This window comes from Rhodamnia argentea, chromosome 5, assembly GCF_020921035.1.
Source record: "Rhodamnia argentea isolate NSW1041297 chromosome 5, ASM2092103v1, whole genome shotgun sequence".
Classification (NCBI taxonomy): Eukaryota; Viridiplantae; Streptophyta; class Magnoliopsida; order Myrtales; family Myrtaceae; genus Rhodamnia; species Rhodamnia argentea.
In genome coordinates this window covers 3,811,186-3,836,685 of record NC_063154.1, presented here as the reverse complement: position 1 = coordinate 3,836,685, position 25,500 = coordinate 3,811,186, and the positions used below count along the sequence as shown (strand labels likewise).

Sequence of the window (25,500 nt, the reverse complement as noted above, 5' to 3'; positions counted from 1 at the left end):
ATAATCAATCAATTAATGATTGATTACAAGAGCAACAATAAGATAGTAATTCATAAATAAATAGGGCGATGATTGTTTTTCAAATCACCCAAAATTTCAAATTCGAATCTACATCACCCATATTGTTTCAGACTCAAACATTGAAAGATTGTTATTCGAATCTCATCAAAGATCCTTTCCCGAACATTATAATCTGTCTATAATCCGTTTTTCATTCACCCAAAAAGCTCGCGACGTTTCCCTAGTTTTTGTTCCCCCTAGTCTGAGAGCAGAGGATTACAAAAGACTTGATGCGGTTACGCCGCACCCTTCTTGGTGGGGTCGGCTCGAGCCAGGGTTTTGTCAAATTTTGCCTTTAGTCGTCGCAAAAAATAAAGTAACGTACCGAAAATAATTTGATAGCTTTTATTGGTTTGACCAATGAGTACAAGCGCACTGCTGGTCATCAACCAATGAGAGCTCATTCACGGTCAACGACCAATAATATGCGTGCAAGATACGTGCAAGATAATTATACAAATAATTCATGAACTTTGACTAAATATCTAATGTGATATTTGAACTTTTAATCAGATCACATGATACTTTAAACCAACATGCAATATTATCCATAAACTTTTAATTTATACAATGTAATTGGTAAAATTTCGGTACATGTTTAATCTAGTTTCCGAACCATATGAAGATGTTTAATGTTATATCCGATCTTGGACTACTGGAATGGCGACAATGAATAATTTTATATAGTTCATAGACTAGATTGAACATGTATAAAAAATTCAAGAGTTTGTATTGAATAAATTTAAAGTTTAGAAATTATATTACATATTGACCTGAAGTTCAAGAACCCACGTTAAAAAGATTGAAAGTTGAGCGTCCATTTGCTTCATTCGCCACGCAAGTGCCCATGCTCATAGAGAGGGAGAGAGAAGAGGAAGAGGCCCGAGGGGGCGTGAACTTCATACGGGCTTAAAACGGGCCGAGTTTGGACTTCGTAATGGGCCTCCTGCTAGAGACCAGGTAATGGGCCTGTCCAATTTGGGCCATGTCACCGCCTTCTCGCATCCCTTTATTTGAGGCCCGTCCCTGGTTTGGCAGGCAAACGGCAGATTCGGTGAGCATCCGAATTTCGGAGGGTCAAGCAAACACTATGTCGACACGCGCGGGGATGCCATTTCCGGAAATTCCCGAGGCCAATTTCGTCATCGAAAAGCAAAGAATCCCATGGGCGGCGCGTGGGAGCACTTTCCCTTTTGCACCGTAAAATCCCGCCCGACACAGGGGCATTTCCGGAATACCGAAGAAAACGCCGCTGGGGTGAGGGGCCCAAAGTAAAAAACGAAGGAGAGAAAGAAGAAGAAGAAGATAAAGTCGATTGAGCGCGAGAATAATAATAATAAAAAAAAGAAAGGATATTAAATTTAATTTTTAATATAATAAAGAATTGTTTCGCTGCCTCGCCATTTATTTTCGGAAATTAATAAATGCGGACCCGAAATGGGTCTGCAATGCCGTTCAATAAGGCGTTGAGATCCGAATACACGCGCGCACACGCACAGACACACAACTCTCTCTCTCCTTCCTCTGCCTCTTCCTCTCTCCTCACTCAAGGCTCGCTTTTGTCCCTTATCGGCTCACGTTCTGACTTTCTTGCTCCATAGATTTTCTTTCCTTTGCGTAGAAAGAGAGAGAAAACCAGAGAAAATTTTGATTTTATTCGCGAATAATTTACAGCCTGAAACACCTCCTCCTCCCCCTGGAGAGAATTCCTAGCCCTAGAGTCGAAATCCATTGGATCTGGTTCAGTCGGGGAAGGTGTCGGTCCCAGCACTCAGCTTCTCGCAGTTCCTGTGCCCAGGCTGGCGGTTTTTGGGGATTTTTCGTGCCCTAAACTGTGAAACAGTCCCTCCTTAGGTCGGCAGACGGGATTTGCGGTTTACTTCTGCGGCGGAAACCCTAGATTCGAGGTCTCCGGTGTCTGGCACTGATCGGGGGACCCTGACTTCGCTTGCTAGGCGGTTTTGATCCGATCTCCGGTTGAAAACGTTGGGAGCTACAGTTTGCAGGCGCTGTTTTTCTCGTGCCTGCTTTTGAAAACCCTAGATTCGTTACGGTGGAGCTGAGAGATCTTGGTGAGAGGTATTTGAGTTATATTGGCGTCGTGCGTTGGATCTTGATCGAATTAGGGTTGCGGAGATTTTGAAAGCCCATGCGATAGGGGTGGTCAGATTATTTATGCCGCCAGAACCATTGCCTTGGGATCGGAAGGACTTCTTCAAGGAGAGGAAGCACGAGAGATCGGAGTCGTTGGGTTCTGTCGCCAGATGGAGGGACTCGTCGTCGTCGTCCTCTCATCACGCCGGATCTCGTGGCTTCACTCGCTGGGGATCTGCCGATTTTCGCCGGCCACCAGGTAGCTTTTTTTTTTTTTTCATTTGTGGTGCCGTTTCTTTTTCTTTCTTCTGGTTTTGCTTCTGTAGCATGTGTAAGATAGATATTTATTTTTTGGTTTGCATATTCATTTAATATTCTGGCAAGCCTGCGATCGTTCGGCCAGATGATCTGAGTTGAGGCGCTTTAATCTCCTTTGGTCCTTAGGTGAAAAGCAAAGGAGATGGTCCGTAAGAGCTTTTTTGTGAACCTTTTTATCTTTCTTCTATTGTCCATGGATCTTAGTTTCTTTTTCTCTCGGTTTTAGTATGGAATAATATCTTTTTGTGGCGATGAGATTGATAAAGTTTTGTTCTTTGTTGGGACGGAGTATGGATATTTCTCAAGTTGATTTTTTAAGATTTTCCCTGTTTTGTTTTAAATATTTTCTGAAGGTCATGGTAAGCAGGGTGGGTGGCACCTGTTTCCTGAGGAATCTGGTTATGGCTATGTGCCTTCTCGGTCTGCAGACAAGCTGTTGGAGGACGAAAGCGGCCGTAGATCAGGTCTCCGTGGAGATGGAAAGTATAGTCGAAGCTACAGGGACAATAGAGGGTCCTTTGGGCAGAGAGATTGCAAGGTCTCTCATTCATGGGAAACAAGCAACGGCTCTTATACACCTGGGAGGCCAACTGATAATAATAGTCAGAGGCCAGCTGACATGCTCACTCAAACATCTTCCCCTAATGGTGACTTCACAAACCTAAGGGATTACCATCAGCTGCACCCAAAAGACCATCATGACAAGTCTAGTGATGTGAAGTTGATCGGTGCCAAGACCAATGATGCCAATGGGTTGACCTCAGGCCCAAAGCCTGACAAGTCACAAGTGGCCATGGAGTGGAAGCCTCTTAAGTGGTCCCGTTCTGGGAGCTTGTCTTCTCGTGGGTCAGGCTTGAGTCATTCTAGCAGCTCAAAAAGCATGGGGGGCGTTGATTCCAGTGAAACAAAGGTTGGAGTATCGACAAAGGATGTAACTTCAGTGCCATCCCCATCCCAGGATGCAGCTACATGTGTGACTTCTGCTGCTCCATCTGAGGAGATGACTTCAAAGAAGAAGCCTCGACTTGGGTGGGGTGAAGGGCTGGCAAAGTATGAGAAGAAGAAAGTTGAAGGTCTAGATGAAAATGTATTGAAGAATGTCATGGAGCCTGCCCATTCTATTGGTGTTAGTGTGGCTGACAAAAGCCCTAGACTTGCAGCATTTTCTGATTGCGCCTCTCCTGCAACTCCATCTTCTGTTGCTTGCAGCTCCTCTCCAGGTAGGTTGTGTACGTACTCTGAGCAGTCAATTAATTTTTTTTTTTTTTTTTATGGTTTCACATGGAACTGAAATTCTAAATGATCTCAGTATGATTGAAGCAGTTATCTTTCTGTTGAATGCATATGGGAGTTTAGATGTCGTTCTATACTGCAAGGTTCAGTATCTGTTTGGATTACAATCACTTTGATGTTCTGAACAGCTCACGACAATTATTGTGGACTGGCGTATAGCCCTTTAGAGTTAGTAATGAGTATTCGGTTGGACTAGCATAGGATTTGTGGTGCATATGCAAATGATTAAATAGATGCACACAAATTGCACCCGTTTGTGACCGCTTTACAAGCTTTTTGATTTTCTTGGCAAAGTTTTCAGCTACTTCTTGCTTCTCCTGGAGAATTTGTGAATGGAAAAAATATTAAAGCTAATGTTTGGCCTCTGTTCTGATGACCTGATATCCTGTGTTCAATTGCTATTATATTGCATTGCAGCTTTTGTAAAGCTTGCTCTTGTGCTGTGAAGTCATTTGCGTATTATGTTGAATTTTCTTGTTAATAAAGTTTCTTTTCGGGCAATTTTTTTAACTATGCTTCTATATAAAATTTGCCCTCGGAAATATGAAGATGGAAGAACTCTTAGCTAAGCTGATGTTTGGCCTCCATGAAATACCTGCTCTCCTCTGTTCAATTGGTAGTGTTTGTATAGCAGCTTTTTTAGAGCTTGCTTTTGTGCATGTTTCTGTAGGGTGTAAAGTCGACGGTCGTGTCGATTTCCATTGAATGTGATGCCTTGTAGATCTTCTAGTCAAGTGTGCTTTTGAGTCTGCTGCGGTGCTGGTGGGTGTTTGAATCAAGTTGAGTCGGTGAATAGCACCATCTGAGCTATCTTAAGCGTTGCAGCCAACAGTTCTTTTGTATTCACTTGGATTTTGATGTTCATACATGTGCTTTATTCCATATCGTGTTCCACCTTGGGATTAAGTTGGACTGGTTTGATGCAAAAACAAAACCAAGCGCGAGTTCGGTCAGACATCAGGCTGACTTTAGATGTGTAAAAAAAACATGTGAAATTACATAAAGATTATCTAGTTTTCATTATCTTTAGGGAAGATAAAGTATATGCACCGATAAATGGGTGATTTGATAAGAAACCAAAACCATCGTGTGAGCTCTGTCAGAAGGAGACTTCCGATAGATGAAGTAAATAAGCTATGTAGAACTGATATAAAACTGTTCAATTTCCTGAGTAGCATTGGTGAAAATTATGTGTACTGTATGCTTGACTATGAGTGACTCAATGAAAGAATCAACACGCTCAAAATATGATTTGAAATGCAAAAGTGGAATATATGTTTATTAGAAGTCAAGAAGCAAAACCAGTTCCGTGTTGGTGGTGGGTCATCTCACTTAGTATACTGACATCATGCGTGGAATCCACAACCACCAGATCCGGATGTGGAATGATGTTGCCATTGTTATTACTAGCGTATTAACTTATTTTTTGAAAACTTCAATTCTGTCTCTGACTTCATGGTTTGGCCTCCACGTTTTACTCCATGAGATGTCATTCACATTTCGGGGGAATATGATGTTTGGATTAGTCTGTCCACATTTCTTTGTCTGTTTCTAAGTTTATCACGGAGATAGCTTTGAATAGTTGCTTTTTTGACATGTATTTGCACCTTTTTCGAATTTTGATTTGGTAAATTCAGTTAGTGATTATTGATTATGTTGTTCTTTGTCTCAAAGATGAGATTAATTTTTGTACATTTGATATGATTTTAGTACTTTGATTTTTGTTGTCTTACTGCATCAATGAAATTAGGTGCAGTTGGTCTTTAACTTGGAAAAATGCTGCACAGATATTTTTTGTTAGTTCTGCTGTTGGTTCTTGATGTGTAGAGTTTTATTTTGTTGAACAGGGATTGAGGATAAATCTTTTCTGAAGGGATCACATGGGGATACTGATCTCAATAATCTATGTCAGTCGCCATATCCTAGTTCCCAGGATCAACAGGAGGGTTTCTCTTTTAATCTGGAGACAATGGATGCAAATTCAATTGCTAATATGGGGTCTTCACTTGTTGAGTTGCTGCAATTGGATGATCCTAGCTCAATGGATTCTGGTTTCGTGAGATCTACTGCACTGAATAAGTTGCTTTTATTGAGGGGAGATGTTTTGAAAGCCTTGGAGATGACTGAATCGGAAATTGATTCTCTTGAAACTGAACGTAAGTCCCTCATTTCTCTGTCTGGAGATCACTGTCCATGCACAGCATCGTCCAGTTCTCTGGTAGTTGAGGCCGACGCAAAACCTGGTGAAAATGATGAAATCTCTAACGTTGTTTCTCGGCCATCTCCTTTGGAGATCTTTTCTTCTGGGAACATGGACAAGGGAGGGTTGCCTCTTGGTGATGGAAGATCAGAGGAAACTCATGCTGCAAATAATGCTGGTGTTGATAGCCCTGGAACTGCTACATCTAAGTTTGCTGAACCATTCTGTCTTTTGAAGGGAGCTGTAACCACTGATAGAGTGAAGGAAGGTGAACGTGCTGAAGATATGGATGCAGCACAGGTTGCAGACGTTGGAAGAGGAGCATTATCGCTTGAAATATCTGTGGAGAAAACTAATGCATCTCCCTCGAGGGATAAAACCATGGTGCTGTTCTGTGAGGAAGATAGGGCCAATAATAGTGCCAATATGCTCATTAACTCAGAAATGATGCTACCCGAGTTTATTGTGGCCTCTAATAAGGAAACTGCAAGCAAAGCATGTGAAGTTTTTGACAAGCTGTTGCCGAGAGATCAAAGTAGTTTTGATGTATCGAGGGTTGCTTACGTGGCATCACCTGAGATCGACTCACTCATCATAAATAACTTTGTGATGAGGAAGCGTGCTCTAAGGTTTAAGGAGAGGGCTGTAACACTTAAATTTAAGGCCTTTCAGTACATCTGGAAGGAAGATCTGCGTTTGCTTTCCTTGAAGAAAGTACGTGCAAAATCTCAGAAGAAGATTGAGTCGAGCCTTCGTGTGACCCCTAATGGATCTCAGAAGAATCGCTCCTCCATTCGTTCTCGTTTCTCCTCACCTGGTAAGTGACTTACCCAAGTCGGGGTCTACGTAAATATGCTTGTGCATGTCTGTTATGGTAGGAGTCCTGTTTTTCCTTTCTTAAGTAGTCGATGCTGTGCTTTGCTCAAGCTGCATTTGACTTTACTTTTCTTGCCACCAGATCAATTAATTGTCACTTTGTAGTCAACTTTGATGAATTATGACGTTATTCTTGGTTATTCCTTTGTTATCGTTGACATACTATACTGTCTCCCCTACATTTTTTTTTCGTGTTTCCTACTGGCAAACTTTATTTAAGAGCAAATACTCAATTGTTTTTACTTCTACAGAACAAGAAGTTCCATTCTGGTTGTTTGTACTACTTATCTTTTAACTCGTTTCCAGTTAAATTATTTTCAACGCTGGGACCTTTTCATAATACGTATTTTGGACCTAAAAACCGTCAAACTAGGCATGCAAAGTGAAATTGGATGATTGATGGAAAATGATTTTTTCTATCATCATAATCAATGACTTTAAGCTGAAAATTGGGCTTATACTTTTGGATTATTCTCTGTTAGGCTCTCCAACAAACTCATCTGGATTATCCCAATTAGTCTTCGATGGGGTCGTATTGGGTGGAGTTGACGCAATTTGATATTAAAGGTCGACTCCAAATGAATATGCGGGGCTCAATTCTTGACTCACATTTGATTGGGACTTGACCAGAAATTTTCTATTAGCTTGAATGAAGTTCACAACAATAAGTAAATTGAAAAATTGCACCATTTATCCTGTATTTGTGAACATATATCATAGAATGGTACAAAGATGCCATTCTTCAATTAGGCTAAGGGGTCTATTGTATAGGGGACTAGAAGAGTTGAGCTCCAGTAGCTTGAGTTGCTTACATCCTTAGTCTGCAGCGTGCGCGCGCACGTCTGTGTTAGCACCATTTTCTCACAGTAGCTATTCACTGGGTTTATGCTGGCTGCCATTTGTCTTTATAAGAAATGATGACAGTGATGGACACCTCAACTGCATTTGAAATTTCTTTGTGATTCTACTTATCGTAGATATTTTTTCTTAATTCTTGTCATTTTTCCATGAAAGTAGAAATTTGGGTTGACACCTTAACTGCATTGGAATTTCTCGTGGTTCTACTTATCTTTTAGATATTTACTTGATTCTCGTCATTTTTTGCTGAAAGTAGATATATGGTTTGACATTCTGGTTGTGATTTGATTTTTGAGTGGTTCACTGAAATCGTTTGACTAGTGTAGGTTGCCACTTTTTTGCACCGCGCTGATGTTCTGATGAAGTCTTACTCTAGGCGACATAGGCCGTTTGTTTATGTTCTGATTTTCTGAGCTGTATACCTTTTTTGTCCTTACAGTGGGCAATTTGAGCCTGGTACCATCATCACATGTTTTAAGCCATGCAAGCAAGCTGCTCTCAGATTCCCAAATGAAGTCTTACAGGAAGTACTTAAAAATGCCGGCATTGATCTCAGATGACAGGGAGAAGATGGCATCCAGGTTTATCTCCATGAATGGTCTAATTGAAGATCCTTGTGCCGTCGAGAAAGAGAAGAAAATGATTAATCCATGGACGGCAGAAGAAAGAGAAATTTTTCTGGATAAGTTGGCAACCATTGGGAAAGATTTCAGCAAGATTGCTTCTTTCCTTGATCACAAGACAACTGCGGATTGTGTTGATTTCTATTACAAAAACCACAAGTCTGATACTTTTGAGAGAACTATGAAGAAGCTGGACTTTGGAAAGCGAGGAAAGTCACTAGCTGCCAATAATTACCTGGTAACATCAAAGAAAAGATGGAGCCGTGAGGTGAATGCTGTCTCCCTTGATGTCCTCGGCGCTGCTTCTGCGATGGCAGCCCGGGAGGATGAATTCATGCTAGAACGACAAGGATGCGCTGGAGGGATATATATGAATGGCTATTGTAACTCTAGATCATCACGAGCTGATTGTGGTGACTTGGAGAGGAGTAGCAGTTTTGATGTTCTCGGGAGTGAAAGGGAGACAGTTGCTGCTGATGTTTTAGCTGGAATATGCGGGTCGCTTTCATCGGAAGCAATGAGTTCGTGTGTCACAAGTTCTGTTGATCCAGCTGAGGGAAGCAGGGAACTGAAGTGTTCAAAGGTGGATTTTGTCCGAAAACGGCCTTTTACACCTGAATTTATGGAGAATGTAGAGGAGGAGACATGTTCAGGTGAGAGTTCTGGGGAAATGGACGCCTCTGATTGGACGGATGATGAGAAGTCTGCATTCATGCGAGCTGTATCATCTTATGGTAAAGATTTTGCATTGATCTCACGGTTCGTTGGGACACGATCCGTAGATCAATGTAGAGTTTTCTTTAGTAAGGCTCGAAAATGCCTTGGCTTGGATTCATTGCTTCCTATCTGCAGAAGTAGGGATACGCCTGTCAGTGAAGATGCCAATGGCGATGGTGACATGGAGGATGCCTGTGGCTTAGAAATTAGTTCAGCCATTTGTGGTGATAAGTTAAGCTCTAAAATGGATGAGGACTTGCTTGTCAAAGACGTAAATCGAGTTGAAACTGATTGTAAATCCTTGAACTTTCAGGATGACCTGAACAAATCAGATGGGAACACTGGTAGTGGAGAGTTAAGCTGTGAATACGTCAAAGATATGGAAATTGTGGTCCCTGATGTCTGCCAGATGAGAGATGGGGATGAGGTAGTTTCTGAAGGTGTTGGTTCCATTTCTGCATCAGTTGGAACTCAGAAATCTATAGCAGATTTAGACGTCACAAGAGTGGAAGCAACTGGAGCAGGTGCTGCTCTGGTAGATTCAGCATCTATCAGGGAAGATACTGATCACAGCTACCCTTTCTCAGCTTCTGCTGATGGTAATCATGCAATTCAAGCATGCTCGGAAGGTTTTAAAAATGTAGCATGGGGACAGGAGGCGTTGCTTCCTCAGAAGTGCAATGGTGATACAACTCATGGAAGTAGTTTGCTCTGCTCGTCGGGAGAGTTTGATGCGAAGATTAATTCTTCTCGATTGCCTGCTGATAGAAGCCCGTGTTTTGGGTTCATTCTCAAGTCTGAGTCAGAGCATCAAGGTTCGCTTATTTTGGACCCTGTCGAAAAATCTTCCAGTGATTCACGGCATGATGAAAAGTTTCAAGGTGCCACTAGATCTTTGTCATCAGATTCTGCTCCCAATTATTCCAAGAACAGTAGAACCCAAGATAGAATGTCATCAACATCTGATGGACCACCTAATAAAGAGAAGCACAAGCAATTTGTCAGTAATGACGAATATTACAAGCATGTCTCTGGAAGTCCCCTGCTGAGCCAGATGGAATCATCCCAGATACTTCGAGGTTATCCGATACAGTTGCATGCACAGGAGAACAGTGGGTCCACCAGTGGAGAGTTTTCCGACGTTCATAAACATTCGAAGCCTGAGAATAGTTTTTCCTGTCGATATGTGCTGCCGGATTTCCATCTTAGGAAGTGTACTACCAGCAAATCTCACAGTTCTGTAGCTGAGCTTCCTCTCCTGCCACATAAATCAGAACAACCTATTGGCTTGTCCAAAATTGATATTCCAAGTTTACCAGACTCCCAGAAACAGAGTAAGTCTGGTGATTTCAAACTTTTTGGCCAAATACTCAGCCATCCACCGTCTCAGCCTACACCCAAGGTAAATGTCCAGGATAATGATGAGAATGGAGTCCCTCAACGGAAGTCGGGCAGGAAGGAGTCTGATTTGAAACCCAATAGTAATCATAATGAGGGTGGGAATTCGGCGATGCTAAAGTTCGACCGTAATAACTACACAGGCCTGGAGAATGTTCCCTTGAGGAGCTACGGTTTCTGGGATGGTAACAGAATTCAGATTTCGTCTTTGCCTGATTCAGCACTCTTGCTGGCCAAGTATCCAGCTGCATTCAGTAATTTTCCTCTGCCTGCGACTAAACTGGAGCAGCACACATTGCAGCCGGTGTCCAAGAGCAGCGAGTGTAGTTTGAATGGTGTCTCTGTTTTCCCATCAAGAGAAGTGACCAACGGCAATGGGATTGTGGATTATCGGCTTTATAGGAGCCGGGATGAATTGAAAGTTCAACCGTTCGCCATAGATGTGAAGCAACGTCAAGATGCATGCTCTGAGATGCAACGGTATAATGGGTTTGAAGCAGTGTCTGCCGGCATTCAGCATCAAGGGAGGGGGATGATTGCAATGAACGTAGTGGGTAGAGGAGGTGTGCTTGTGGGGTCCCCATGTAATACCGTTTCGGATCCTGTGACGGCTATCAAAATGCAATTTGCGCAGTCTGATCCGTTGGTGGGGCATCAGAATGGGAATATTGTCAGAGAGGAAGAGTCTTGGAGAGGTAAGGGGGACTTAGGAAGGTAGTTGAAACGGTGGGCGGGCCTTTTGAAAGGGGTCCTCAACGGCAATTCTCTCTTTTTGCCGTTTTGACTTGTATAATAGTTTTTGTATCGCTCCATTTTAAGTCTTCTTTTAGATTTCGTATTGTTCAATTAAAATGTAGGCGAGACGGACAGGAGAACTGTCTGCTTTTTGGGAAAAAAAGAAGAAATGATTGTAGTTGGTTGTAATGTTGCAGCTGCAGCAGCCGCAGTCCTTGTATTGTTGTATTAGGTGGGATATACAGCAATAATCTCTGGAAATCTTTTATCCTTTTCTCTACCCTTCTTCTGGAGGCGGGATGGAGCATCTCGCCTTATCGTCAAAAGATGCTTTTGACCCTTTTATAGTGGTGAATATGGTGGTGGGTAGGTCATAGCTTTGTGTGTTTTGTCTTTTGACTTCGTGGCTGCGTTGGGTCCTATAGCTGTGGTGTATGTGCCAAGCTTGCGAAACCATTAGGTATTTTTCTTTGTTGTTGCTGTTATTATATTCCAAAGTCAGACTAATAATCACGTCTGTTGAATTTTATGTTCAATTTAAGTGGCGCTTTCGGACGGATAGTGTTCACATACTGTTGCTTTACTGGTGTGTTCACACTGTTGCCTAGCTGGTACCATTTTCTCTCTGTGAGACGGACGGAAACTCGAGAACCCAGAAAAAGAAGATAGCCTATCGACCCCTCTTTTTTCTATCGGGCCCGCAATAGCCCCAAGAATTGGGCTTTATGGCCCACAACTAGGACCGTGAATATGGGCTGGGTTCACTGGGCCTCGTGCAGAAAATTCATCAGGCCCAATGGGCCTTAGCGTAGGTCCAACAGACGAATTAAGCTAATGCAGGTCGTGATGTGGGCTCTCGTAGCCCAATATTTTGGGCCTTAAGGCCCACATTATGTGCAAAGGCTGGGCCCAATGGCCCTCGCACTTTCGGCCTTGTCGGTCTGATAGCTGAAATTGGGCCCATTGCATTGAATTTCAAGGCCCACTTAATAAGCCCGTTAGGTTCATGGTCTAGGCCTAATGGGCCACTCAGAGCCACAATAGGCCCATTAGTTGAAAGTTGGGCCTCAACTGGATTGCTTAAGGTCAACGTATGGGCCCCAAATTCCCCAATTTATTGGGCTTTAAGGCCCACAGCAAGGACTGTCAGTTCTTTTCCTTTCCCAAAGGGGTTCGCACAGTCCATCATGGTCCATATTCATTGATCAGGCCCACTGGGCCATAGCATAGGTCCATTAGTTGAAAATCGAGCCTCAATTCAGCTCCTGAAGGTCAAAATGGGCTGTCAATTGCACATTATATTGGCCTTTACGGCCCTTAAGTAGTCCCGTAAGTCCATGGGCTGGGCCTAATAGGCATCTCCTAGTCGAGAGCGCATATTTGGCCCATTAACCGGAAATCGGGCTTCGAAGCATAGTTATAGGGCTTTGACAAGACCTAACGAAGAGGGCATGACCCAATCGCCAGGCCCGTCATTTCCAGTGGCCTTGGCAGGAGGGTTTACTCTTTTTTTGGTGAGGGAGGGCATGGGGACTTACTTGACCCAGGCTAAACAGGATAGAAAGGGCCTGTTATACCTTATGGCCCGAGTCTATTTACGGCCTCGTTCAATTTTCATTTCTAAACCTTTCCTTGTCGAGTTATCTAAGAAACTAATCATAATTATCATGGAAGCAAAAAAAGGGTCAAACGCGAATAAGAAAGGCCTAATCCATCAGAAAACATTGCCCTCAACACCCAAAAAGAGGGAAACAAGCTTTGCATTGACATCCCCGCGCTGACCCAGCGCCTCAATGCAGTCATGCTAGATTTCTGGTCCCGATCTTTCATATGAGAATTACGATGATTTATGCGCAATCGATTGCCAAGCAGCGTTGTTCTTACCCAGCAAGATCACTGAAAGTTTCCAACCGACTCTTGTTGAATGCTCTGGGCTTCTCCTTGAGTTTGGAGGATAGATGGTAAAGGTGCAATTATCTTAATTACCTGCCACAGCGGTCAATACACAACTGTCTTGTCATGATAAGTGGGAAAAGCAAACCAACGAGGGACGAGCTTTCTCAGAATTCAAGGACAAAACGGTTAGCATGCATTTTACGTGGGCAGTGTGATTTTGGTCCATTACACAATCTCATCCATGCGACCAATGCAAAAAAACCTTTCTTCGTATGCTCAGAGTAGGGTAATGCCAATATGTTGGGACATAAGAATGATAGCTTGATGGCTTGACAGCCAAGGCTTGGTCCCGCACTTACCTCGTCTGTAACTGGGTGTGACAGAAGCAGTTGATGTGCGTGCAAGAAATAGCCAGAGTCCCCTGGAACTGCGTGTTGAGGCCTACAATACCCACTAAGCAAAGCCAAAATAAAGTGCATGGTAAGACAGCACGTACTTCTCTAAATAAATTAATCAAGCAAATCAAGTGGATTAAACCAGTTAGGCAGTCCTCTCATCTTTTCATTTTCAAAGATGGGTAAGGAGGATGATGCATTCTGGCAAAATCTTCTCCATTCCACTCCTTTTCTAAACGGAACACATTTTCCAATAATGAGGATGACTACGCAAATTCAAAGAGCCATCAATTATTAAACTCACGTTTGTGGGCCCCAACTTGTATTGAACATTGGAATAACAAAGAAGTCAAATCACTGACAACATTTGAAATTAGTTTGAACACTCAAAGATCAGAGGTTCCACAGAACAGTCTCTTCACTCTCACTAAAAAATTTCAAAGAATTCTTTAAAAGCATGTTTGGCATAGGGTTTTCAAGTGAGACAACTCGGGTTTTTAACCAACTTTGTCCTAACAGTTTAAGAAAAACAAAGCATCATAACACTTTCGTGGCATTTTCACTTGTAACAGTTATTTTCCAGTTTTCGAGAAAATTGTTTTGTTTTGTTAAACTTTGACAAAAGTTATTTCTAACCAATTTCTTTATTCACTAAGACGAGCTTCATGTTTTCTAACCAGTTTTACATTTTGTTTCTAAATTTAAACACACTGTGACCAGAAGAAGAGAGATCATATTGCCACACTATTTATCGCAGTGTAGAGGCCAGAAGAAGAGAGATGCTTTGACAAGGTTCAAAAGTAAGAAGGAATTGTTATTATCCACTATTAATCCATAAGACATCTACATACCCATCCTGCGCAAAACCTTCATCAACAGATTGAGAATCAAAGCATCTTGGTTTCCCACCACTAACATAAAGAGGGTCACCTGATAAATGACATCAGACGAACTAAACATCAGAAACTACATATTGCAAGCAAGAGGTAAATTTCATACTAAAACAAAAGAGGAAGATCAACAAAATTTTGACACCTCTGAAAAGGAAAACTAAATCAACATTTAAGAAATAATCTGACATCAGTTTGCATGTAGGTCCATTAGTCTATCTTTCGTTGATCTTAAATAAAGTTAAAGGGAATGAAACTAAAGTCCAGAATTTTCACAAATTGAGTATAGGCCTTTTATCTACAGTACTCCATTTTACAAATTTGGTCTATCCAATTTCCAGCTACTCACTCTTTGCATCAAATAGAAAAAAGTAAAGGCAAATTATCAACCAAATCAAAGTAATTTCTTGCCACAAGTTGTGTTACTGAGTCATCTCCAATGTTAAAATTATGTTCATCCCGTCACTTTTTTAGTGACTTGTACAAATTGCATCAGTATATTGAAGCCATCCATATCTTGCTGATCTGAATAAGTAAATTGAGGCCTGCTTAATGCATTTTGCCCTTCTAACGAGATATAATAGCCTCTCCCCTCCGTATCGATGAGATGCTTCTTTTTCGTCTTACTACAATGCACAATTTCTCAACTTTTATTGCTTATGTAAGACTAGCTATATGGCACATCATCTGCTAGAAATTCTTTCAACATCAGTTAAAAACCTTAATTTGTAAGATGCCATTATCATAACTGAGCTTTTCACCCTTTTAGTAAGAATTTAACCTAATATATAGTCTTCAATAAGAACATGCTGCCATTGTTCAGTTCAGGCTAGATCACAGACCTCCTGTACCATGTTCTTTAGGGAGGACATTGACAAGCATATCCGTTGGGATGGGAAATTACTTTTCAAGGAGCAACTTCATAGCACTGAGTATGACTATATTGATTTATACAATGAGATACCCTTTTATACTCTCGCAGTATCACAACATTTCCTTCCTTACGAACAACTCATAATCCATCACTGTCCTATCTTCAATGAACATATCCAAATTCTTCTAAAAAGATTTAACACTACATAGATTGCACTGACAAATTCATATCGATGAAAAACATATTAAATGTGAATGTTTACCCAACAAGGGATGCCCTATAAATGAAAGATGAATACGTATTTGATGTGGGCGACCAGACTGGATCTCAACCTGTTAAAGTCCAATGCAAATGAGTGAACTTGTGCATAAATACATGCAAACTATGAACAATATAGAGTGCATGATACTTTGTCTAAGATAAGCTGTTTGCAAGTGGAAATGTGCAATATTGAAAGACGGTCCAAAAACAGCAGACAACAAACTCCTTTACAATGAAGGCCCAGCTCTAATGCTTATGATTGGGCATGCTTAAGTGGATATTCAAGTGCCATCACTTTCAAGGACTTCTCCTTTAGATTTCACCCTCACAGGTACTTCAGAAAATGAAACTTAAAATCCTTTAGGGTTTACCGGTGCGACATGTGCAGAATACCTGGATCAAAGAGCAATTTCCCGGCACATTTCTCTCAAGAACCTTAACTTTGCTCAGAGCTGGCTTACCTGGTTGAAACAGTTAAAAGCTGCATGAGACAGTGATGCATAAATCCCAGTTGCAAGAGAACACATTGAAGAAACCAGAAGTCAGCAGAAATTGAAAGGAGAATTGCTAGGAAACTGTGGTCCCCTTGAGGTCATGGTATTTGCAAAATCATAGAACCCGTAGAAAGCATAGTACTGTTAGGAAATATCATCGAACCTGAGGGGGAAGCAACATAAAGCCCTTTAGCAACACCAGGATACTTTATTACTCCAATTGGCTCACTAATAATAACCTGCAGAGAAGAAAATGAAGAGCCAATATTTAAAAGTTCAAAGAAAACATAGAAAGTAAGAGAAGGCAATCAGCACAAAGATGACCAATGCCTTATTCACTTTGGAAGTTTCAAATAAGATAATTAGATCCAAATGAGAACTATTAAAATAACAAGAATCGAGCATCGCTCTTGAATGGAGACAGAAGAAATAAGAAGTGAATAATCAGCTAGAGAAGAAAAGACAAGAAAACATGATGCATAAGCACTAAGGAATAAATTAGTAACTATATTAGCAACGGAGAAATTGATGAGGTTTCGAATCAACTGTTCAGACAAATACTTCGAAAAAAATTCAATAATGGAACATTCATTTGTATCGTTACTATAATGGAACATTGATTTGTAGTGTAGCATTTGATTCTCTGTGTAATAGTAGGACATGATCCATTGCAAGATCTAGGAATTTATCAAGTGAGTTCTATTACAATAAATTTGTATAGAAATAAATCCAATGAGCACAAATCCTAAGCACGAACTGGCAACCCACCTCTATATTAGGCTTCCCTCGCAGGAATTGGTTGTTACGGCCAGGCTTGACCACAAAATAAGGCTTGACGAGTTGCTCAAAATTAATATGGTTAAGTAGAATACCCAACACTAACATCACAAGAGAGCTTCAATATCTGCTGCATCTTGGCAAACTGCTAGAAGTCCAATAAGCCTGGACTCCTTTTTATTAAATTACTAATGCTTAGGTACTTCACTATACTTCTACCTCTTTGAAGCTGACCCATGCAACCAAAGACCTATGCTAAGGGACTTGTGATCTTATGCCTTCTGTTTCTTTGAACCACCTTACTTCATGTTTCTCTCTAGTCTGTCCATCTTATCTCAAGAACATCCTTTGCATGGTCGGCAATTCCTTACTCAGCAGTTCGTGGGACTCAACCATCTACCATTCCTTCTTTAACTTTCACAGCAAAATATCACCTGAGTCTTTTAGAGACTCAAGGCATGTTTGTTTATGTTTCAGAGACTCGAGGCATGTCTGTTCATGTTTCAGAAAAAGCAATAATAAAATTTTTGCTTTTCCACCGCAATTTAAAATTATCCAAATTTCAAAAGATTATGAAAATGTTATATGTGAATCTAGGTGTCAAAATTTGTATCTCATGAAAGGTTTGAGGTGTTACGGCCTAAGAAAAGATCAGAATGCATCCGTTGCAAAATTTGGATTAAGCAACAAGCAACAAGTAAAAGCCTACCCAAACATGCCCTTAGTTTCTTGCAACTTCACCCCCCAATCCTCTTTATTCATTCAAGATTAACAAAAGAAGAGAAATAGAGACATCTGGACGAAAATGAAGATTCATAACAGCTCCGCAAGGATGATGTATGGGTTCATGAACCAGCAAAGGTCAAGGACGTAATCTCCAAATAAGTCAAGTAGAGCATTTCCCACCCTAAATTTGTAAATCGTCTCTAATGTAATCAGTTCTTACAATTATTCTAAATTTTTCCACTCAAAATGAGAAAAATTCTGCATTTTCTTTTACTGGACCACCCAGGGGTGCATGATATTTAAAGTGCAATTCTTACTTCAAATGATATGGAATTTGGCTTCTATACATAGTAATTTCCATGCCAATGTACTTCAGTTCTGTTGTTCATAGGGATCAACTATAATATCATATAATAGGACACGAATGAAGCAATTTCACTAGCGATAGAAAGATATCATACACATTGAATAACGATTCTCTGGTAGTTTTGCAGGGGTTATCTACCTTGTGTGAAAAGTTGTCTTCACATGGAAACTGAAGTAAAAAAATTCAGTCATTTTTCAAAAATAAAGGCCTTAGTCACATACTTTTTTGCTAATAGCATATCAATCCAGTGCAACAGCACAAATCAAAATAGCAGGTTAAGACTCATGGAAATAAAGTAATAGAATGGAAGAACAATAAAGTAATGCTGTAGCATTACCTCATCCTCGTCAACTAGTCCATTTACTAGTGCACGGTATATCTTTGAAATTTTCCTGACAGAACTGGACTCCTTAGTGGTATTTCTACATCAAAAGAATTGCAGTTTTGTCAACAGATCATTTGATTGGGAAGACAAGAACAATTATCAGGGAGTATCAGCTGTTCCCTTTCAACACAATGAACAAGTAAAAAAGAAGACCATCAATCGAGAGATTCCTTTGAACCTTTACCCTCCAATGAGAGATGTTCCATCCGCAAAATAGATGGAAAGGCAAGACTTTGCAATCTTTGTCTTGGCACAAAGTAGTATGCCTGTAACAATCGGAATGTTTCTTCACTAATCAATGACTTTCCATGATTTTGAAGCAACATCATAAAGATAAAAAGTATGACAAACATTCAGTTAAGTCTCTTTTGTGATCATCATTCCAATCTCAAGTGATGGCCTCGACTTTAGTAGATACTTATTTACACCAACATGCTTCTCATCTCATGTTTAAGCTAGACAAACAAGTAATTGTTGTTTCTGAATAGTCAGACTGAGCCTTCATTAATTATTAGCAGCCAAAGAGACTAACCTGACGTGCCCCTTCCAAGCCGATGGACAGGTACAGGATGTGGTTCTCGTGATGCTAACAAAGTGCTCTGCTCGCTTTCTCGCCATTGGAGCAGCGACAAGACGGTCCTTTGTTGAAAAAGCCCTCCAGGTAAAACTTGCAGCCCAGAGGGCTTGTTGAGAGCAATCTGAAAAAAGAGGTTCCAAAGAAAGTTGATAATGAGAATCATGAAATGAAACTATGAACAACTATATAGACTCCAAAACAGGAAACTCTCTAGTCCTCAAAGCAGACACAGATTATCCAAAGTCCTGTTGTTCATGTGGTTCACCACGACACACCCCAACTTGAATTTGTGTCAGTAGCACCACCCAATGCTGTAGTGGTCCTTTCTAAAGCTCACTCCCATGTTGTCCATGCTATATGTATGCATAACTTGGCTTCATAAATGCATTGATGTACCATAATAAGCAAATGTAAGCAAGCTCTGCTCAGTCTGAAGACGGGTCTAACTTCTAGGACGTCTTATGTCCACATTTATCAGGCGCCTAGGCAGCTTATTTATATCCTAAACAAATTCTCAGTTAGACATTCCCATCATAAGAAAACATGAACTTCATCAGTACGCAAATGAAATTACCATATTATCATCTTCATAGAGGATTTCAAGAAAGTAAGGCGCGTCAGGCTCTTTCCAAGGAAGTCTATGGTAGACTACTTCTAATCCTGCGCTGGGAAGCGCAAACAAAACAAAAGAGAAAGAAAAATAAGAATAATTTGCAAATTACAGATGTTAGGTTCATTTAACCAACAATAGTGAAGAAAACACAAATAAGCATGACTATTCAGACACCTTAAGCTTTGGTTTGGATCCTTAACGACTCTCCCATCGATTTTGATCTGTGAAAGCAAGCCAATAAGCACTTAAAAGGACTCGCATTTGCCAACATTATGACAAACCACCAAACTAGAAAGATAACCAACTGAAGTTCGGTTCTTTGCAGAAGAGGCACCTGTCCATTTTGGATTCGCTGCAACCAACTGCATCGTGATAAGCAAAACCCTCAGTGTATGGATACCAATCGCCAATCCGTTAATGGAAGAGAAAACGCAAGAAGAAAAAGAACGAGACTCTCTAGTCCCTGCAATCCAAGGGAGGACAACTCCGATCAACACCATAAATTTCCACTCCCACCCTGGTCCACGCACTCAAACCATAACGCATCGAATCACCAATACCACAAAATTTCTCGATGCTCTGGATTCTGATCCACTGTAACGCGCGGTTTCTCGTCCGCAATAATGAACCCTACACGCTCTTCTCTAGCGCAAACTTGAAACAAGCGCGACCAGGAGTTGGCGATCAACAGAACAGACAGCACTCGAGTAAATCAAACGGACGTACCCTTCAACTGGAGCTGAATTTATGTATTTGCTCGAATAGAACTGAATGAGCGTCATCTCTGCAAGGATATATGCATGCAAGTTGAAAAACTTTCAGGTTGAAGACGAAGCACGGAGAGAGAGAGAGAGAGAGAGAGAGAGAGGTAACCGTGATCGGAAGACGAAACGACGTCCTTGTAGAGGATTCCGTCGTTGAGCTCCGGCCACGGAAGTCCGAATGTGCGTGGAGTCGCAGTCGTCATTGCCCGGGCACTGGGAATCTCCTCGATTGTTCGAATTTTTTTTCTTTTGGACAAAAATGAAAAACCTAGTTTGTTCTTTAGATTTAACTGGTCCATTTGATTACATAGCCAATCAATCAAATGCGGGTCCAGTCCTTTTGTGCTCAGGTTTGTTCTTTGGATCGGGTTCGGTTTCCCATGATCCAGTGAGTGTCCATATTAGATATTCCTTAACAAAAAACGCAAATTCAAAAAGGGCAAAATTAGCTGTTGTACTAACAACTAAGAAAAAAAAAAAAATTGCTGACGTGGATGTTATTCTAATCTTCACAGGACTTTTTTAGGAGACGATAAGATAACCATTAGTGTAGCGAGTTCTACATAATCTACAAACTTTTTCATGCCTTTCTCAGCCTTTTGGCTAAGATCAACTATTATTTCCGAAACTTTTCGGCTAAAATTATTGCAGCCCTTTCCATGAATTTACATCAATGCTTTCTAATAGCAAGAATTCATTGCATAGAAAAAGCATGGTAAGATATTTTTAGTTTCAGCACATACAACTCGTACCGCTTACAAGCATTTTCATTTTGAAAACAGTACATTCTCAAGTTTCAGATGTATCGATGAATAAATAGCATTTTTTTTTTTTTTTTGGGGTCGAAGAATGAATAGCATTGTTAAACAAGCGTGAATCATCATCATCTTTGAAGCTTTTGGAACTTTATTGTCGAAGCTGTTGCTTTCCTAGGACTGCTAGGATTTCCTAATTTAGGCTGCCAAGGTTTTAGGACCTCATCGTCCTTTGATTTACCGATAACAAAATGAATCATGGAGTCTTCCAACATATTTGAGGCTCGAATGCGCGAAAAGAGAGAGATGAGTATATTCACATATTAAGCCCAAGCATAACACTAAGAAACAGGGCCTGTGCTTTTTCGCCCTTTGAACTTACCTTTTTCTCAGTTTGACCCCCAAAAAGATAAAAAAAAAAAACTGACCTTTTTCTCAGAACCAAAATGAGCACAGATGAGCAAAATCTTAGCTTTTTTTTTTTTTCCAGTCATAAGAGCAAAATCTTAGTTCAATCACCGTCTTTCGACAGAGCAGTAGGCAGAGTAAGACAACCTAGCCAGAAGTTGGTTCCCGAGTTGATTTCCTGTATTCTGGCTTCAGCTCGTAGGTTCCTTGATTGGGCCCCTTGTTATTGTAGACAGCGAGGTCCTTCAGGATGTCTTTCAAAAATTGCTGCAGCGAGAGAACAAGGCATCAACTACAAAAATGTTTGGATCCCCAAGCACAAAAACGTAGGTTCATCAGGTTTAGGAGGCTCAGTATCACTTCTTGCTTCCATAAAGTAGCTACAATTCTTTGGAGCAAAAACAACAGTAAAATAACAATGCAAGCGCTTGCAAACAGTCAATCCACCAAACTCTCCACTGGTGGGAAGTATACAAGCCTGAAGGGCAGTATGATGCCCTAGTAGTTTGAGGACAAAGCCCTATTGCTAAACACGATCTGCCGAAACGGTGTAAAACCCAAACTAGTGTCATACATGACTGGAATGTGTAGACAGTGTCATTGGTTATACCTTAAAATCGAGCATTGGAGCCTCAATCGAAGAGATTGAAGACAAGTGTGGACTCATTAAACTAGGCCTTTATTGATGGCACAATGGGCAATTACTAGAAATCAGCTTGTCGCGTAGCATATGTACGGTCCATCTTTATATGAAGCCATATTGCATAGATATCTAATCATACCTCACAGCATTCACCTAGCAGACATACTGATACCGAGATAACTCAGAGAGCTAGGATGAAGGAGCTACATACTTCAGGTTGATCAGTTTCTTGGATCAATTGTCTTAAAGTCCAATTTGGTTGCCTTTCAAAGAGCTTAAACGCGATCTCTTCCATCTCTCCACGATCTCTTCTTGTTCTTTTTGTTTCTGGCACCTTAGTTGGCAATTTCTTCTTCTCCTATTTCACACAGGTCCTCATATGTCATGACAGATAAGCAGTAGCAAAGGAGCATTCTCAGATAATGGCAAGCAAATTAAAGGTCCCAAGCGGACACAAAGCAGGAAAGAAAATCAACCAGTAGTAAACAAGCTAGAAGCCAGAGACCCACCATCAATGGCATAGTCCTCATAAGAGAGCCAGTATCATGGTCAATCACCTAAATTAAGGGAGAGGAAAGTTTGGTAAATTATGGAGCATCTCTATAATAGACAGTGAGGACAGTGGAACAAGTTGAAGAAACCTGTATCTGTCTAGATCTGTTCATACACTTGGTTGTTCGTTCACGGCAGAGTTTTCCATAAGTCTCAATGTTCTCACCATGGGGCCTCATATCAAATTTGTGCAGGATCTTTCCCTCCACAGAGATTTTTCCTAAGCAAAAACCGTTACTTTTTAGCTGGGATTGCGAGAGTAAAAGTCTGCAGCAAAATTCAGACTATCCTTCAAAATAGGAGTACAGAAACATCTCTAAGAACTACTGTTTTCACCAGAGAACACTGAGATACTAGTATGCAATGACTTAAATGATCCATCTGCAGTTTTCGCGAGAATTGGTAACAAAAATAAACTGAAGCACAACATGTTGGAGAAGGGCCTGAGACCTAAGCAGTCAGAACGAAAATATGAAAGAATTTGAAATTCGACTAAGGTTGTAATTTAACAACTAAGTAACTGATGCCTACTTTATCTTAGAGAAAGATTATTTTTCTGTGTACCTTGAGAAGACTCTGAAAAAACAGACATCGGGATGAAGTCCTTAGACATTTCCATGGAGTACCGCCTTGGTACGTTTCCAGATTCAGTGGAAGCCAATTCCATCATAAACTGAGGTCATTTCAGCAAACGTATAAATGCAACAGCCCAAGACTTGGAAATAAAACTGCAATCTGTGCTCACCAAAACACAATCCACATCTATTTCTTTCAAAAGATAAATGCAAGGATTTAATATTAAGCACGCGGCTGAGTTTGAAAAAAAATGATAATCCGTTGATGAGGAAGGTGTAGCAAAAGTAGCAGAGGCATCAAGATAGAGCTGGGAGGACATTATAGGAGATGTAGCCAAGCTACTTTACCCTGGAAACAAATTAAAATTTTACTCCTCCAACTAGGAGTAGGAATCGTTGGTCTATGTGTCACCCTCCATAAGGATGGATGCAGGGTGCATATAAGCAATTTCATAAGGTCTTCTAGTTCTCCCAATACAGTATTATCAGTTAAAAAAAATGTTATCTTTCTTAAGCAGATTTAATCATATGGCCACACGTCTACTATCAGAAGTGCAATACTCATTTTCCACTCAATAAAACAAGTGTGAAACTTGAAAGCATTCCAAGACATGTCATACCATATGCTATATAAGGTACACAAATTGGCAGTAGGCGTGCCAGCAAAAAGTTATATCAGAACAGTCCAAAGTAAAGCAAATATATCAGTGAGGTTTATGCTCCTTGGGCCCTACAACCTAGAACTTTAAAATTTACTCTTAGCATTATTAACGAGTCTCCACATCATCCATGGCGGCTTTTGGGCACAGAGGATATGTATAATCAACTGGTCCCAAATTAACATGTTTTGGGGGGCTTACTCTGACTATTCGTGTCAAATTTTACTTCTTAAGGTTCATCCTGAAAGAAGAAAATGTCGAAAAGAGAGGGGAAAACTACTACAATGCCAAACGTAACCACTGTTACAGAAATGGAAAACTCCACAAATGGCGAAGTTTAGGTCACTATTTTGATCAGAAGCTGGTGAAGTTGACATGATCACATCACGTTTGTTTAAGCAGAGAAAACGGCCATAAATTGAGAAACGGATGCAACAAGCATGTGCGAAAACATGTGAACTCATCTGTCAAATGGCAGCCTGGAACACCTGAAACAGAAAGCACGCTGGAGACCTCAAATCAAAATTCCAGTGACGCAAACCAGAATGCCAAGCAGACAATCACAAATCACAAACTCAAAATATAAAAAGACCAGACACCGCATCCAATTCATATTGAAGACGAACCAAAAACGCCAATCGAGGCCAGAAGCCTATAACAATACCACCACCAAATTCACTCGACAACTCCACGGAAGTAAACATGTGGAAAATGCAGGACACAAACGCGACGAGCTCACGCAATGAAACTCAACGCAAAACCGGCATGCCCTAGACAACGACGCAACGACGAGGGACTAGAAATAAAAATCCAAACCACAAACCTCAGAAACTACAACAACAACCGCGACGCGCTCCGCATATACTTCGAAACATACATACCTCAGAGTTATCTTCGCCGCCGTGGAGAAGATCGACGGAGAAAATGACCTTGGCGGCGGGGACGGAGGACGCGACGCCATCTCCGCCTCCTTCGAACGCGGGCGGGCTCGCCAGGGACAGAGACCGGGATACGACGGGCGGGCATTTCATGAGCCATACCGATCTCTCGGCTTTGCTCGTGTCGACGAACCCGCTACAGACATAGCTGGCGTTCGCATAGTCGTTGGTGGAGGTGGTGGCGGCTTTGGTTCCGCTGCCGGGGCCGTCGTTGCTGGCGGTGCCATTGCTTCGTTTGTCGTCCATGGCTAGAGAGGAAGTGAAAATGTGAGAGAGAGATAGAGAGAGAGAGAGAGAGAGAGGAGACAACGGTATTTCAGATACTCTCTCCAACAGACTTAACACTGATGCCTTAAAAAATTCCCAAACTCTAGTTTAAGTCCTCATCCCATCTTGAACTTTTTTCCCATTAAGGAAAAGCCACAATTTTAGATTCAGTCTAAATTTGCCCTAATTTTTTTACTTTGAAAAACCCTCGAACTTTAAATTCAGTACCAAATTTATCTCGAACTTTTTTGGAGATAATTTTTAGACAGAATTGAGACTAAACCTAAAGTTGAAATTCTTTTAGACAAAAAAAAGTTTTGGAGAGGAACTAAATCAAAAGTTTAGGTTTTTTAGGGAATTAAGCCTAACCCCTCGCCCGACTAATACATGCATAGCAAATTCGTAAATTTGTTCTCCATATCAGCTCCATTCCCAGAGGCTAAATTTTCACTCTTACTTTGGTTACCCTTCTAATGGTGCGTTTGGTTCAGTTTTGCAGGAATGCCTTTAGA

The 25,500-nt window shown here is 41.0% G+C and overlaps 3 protein-coding genes across 4 annotated transcripts; 1 reads left to right on the top strand and 2 right to left on the bottom strand.

The window, feature by feature from the left end:
• Window positions 1-1,551: 1,551 nt before the first annotated feature.
• Window positions 1,552-11,452, top strand: LOC115749804. Its single transcript, XM_030686775.2, has 4 exons — window positions 1,552-2,413; window positions 2,826-3,692; window positions 5,613-6,782; window positions 8,139-11,452. Exons 1-4 carry the CDS (start codon window positions 2,236-2,238, stop codon window positions 11,153-11,155), a joined length of 5,232 nt encoding a protein of 1,743 aa, XP_030542635.2. The 5' UTR covers window positions 1,552-2,235; the 3' UTR covers window positions 11,156-11,452.
• Window positions 11,453-12,811: 1,359 nt separating this feature from the next.
• LOC115749984 (RNA pseudouridine synthase 5) lies at window positions 12,812-20,425 on the bottom strand. Its single transcript, XM_030687061.2, is given in 14 exon segments — window positions 12,812-13,158; window positions 13,428-13,521; window positions 14,315-14,393; window positions 15,490-15,559; window positions 15,882-15,949; window positions 16,146-16,221; window positions 18,190-18,274; window positions 18,416-18,503; window positions 18,770-18,935; window positions 19,389-19,479; window positions 19,602-19,648; window positions 19,762-19,789; window positions 20,154-20,211; window positions 20,301-20,425. Coding segments are annotated over 14 exon segments (1,137 nt in total). The 5' UTR covers window positions 20,395-20,425; the 3' UTR covers window positions 12,812-13,065.
• Window positions 20,426-21,435: 1,010 nt separating this feature from the next.
• LOC115750018 (general transcription factor IIF subunit 2) lies at window positions 21,436-25,067 on the bottom strand. 2 transcript variants are annotated; one of them, XM_048278928.1, is made up of 7 exons: window positions 24,965-25,067; window positions 24,665-24,931; window positions 23,114-23,222; window positions 22,639-22,769; window positions 22,507-22,554; window positions 22,209-22,355; window positions 21,436-21,621 (listed from the first exon to the last, which is right to left on the bottom strand). In XM_048278928.1, exons 1-7 carry the CDS (start codon window positions 24,965-24,967, stop codon window positions 21,502-21,504), a joined length of 825 nt encoding a protein of 274 aa, XP_048134885.1. In that variant the 5' UTR covers window positions 24,968-25,067; the 3' UTR covers window positions 21,436-21,501. The 2 variants fall into 2 exon arrangements, with proteins under 2 accessions (XP_048134885.1, XP_030542999.2); XM_030687139.2 differs by having other exon boundaries at window positions 24,665-25,060.
• Between the last annotated feature and the right edge of the window lie 433 nt (window positions 25,068-25,500).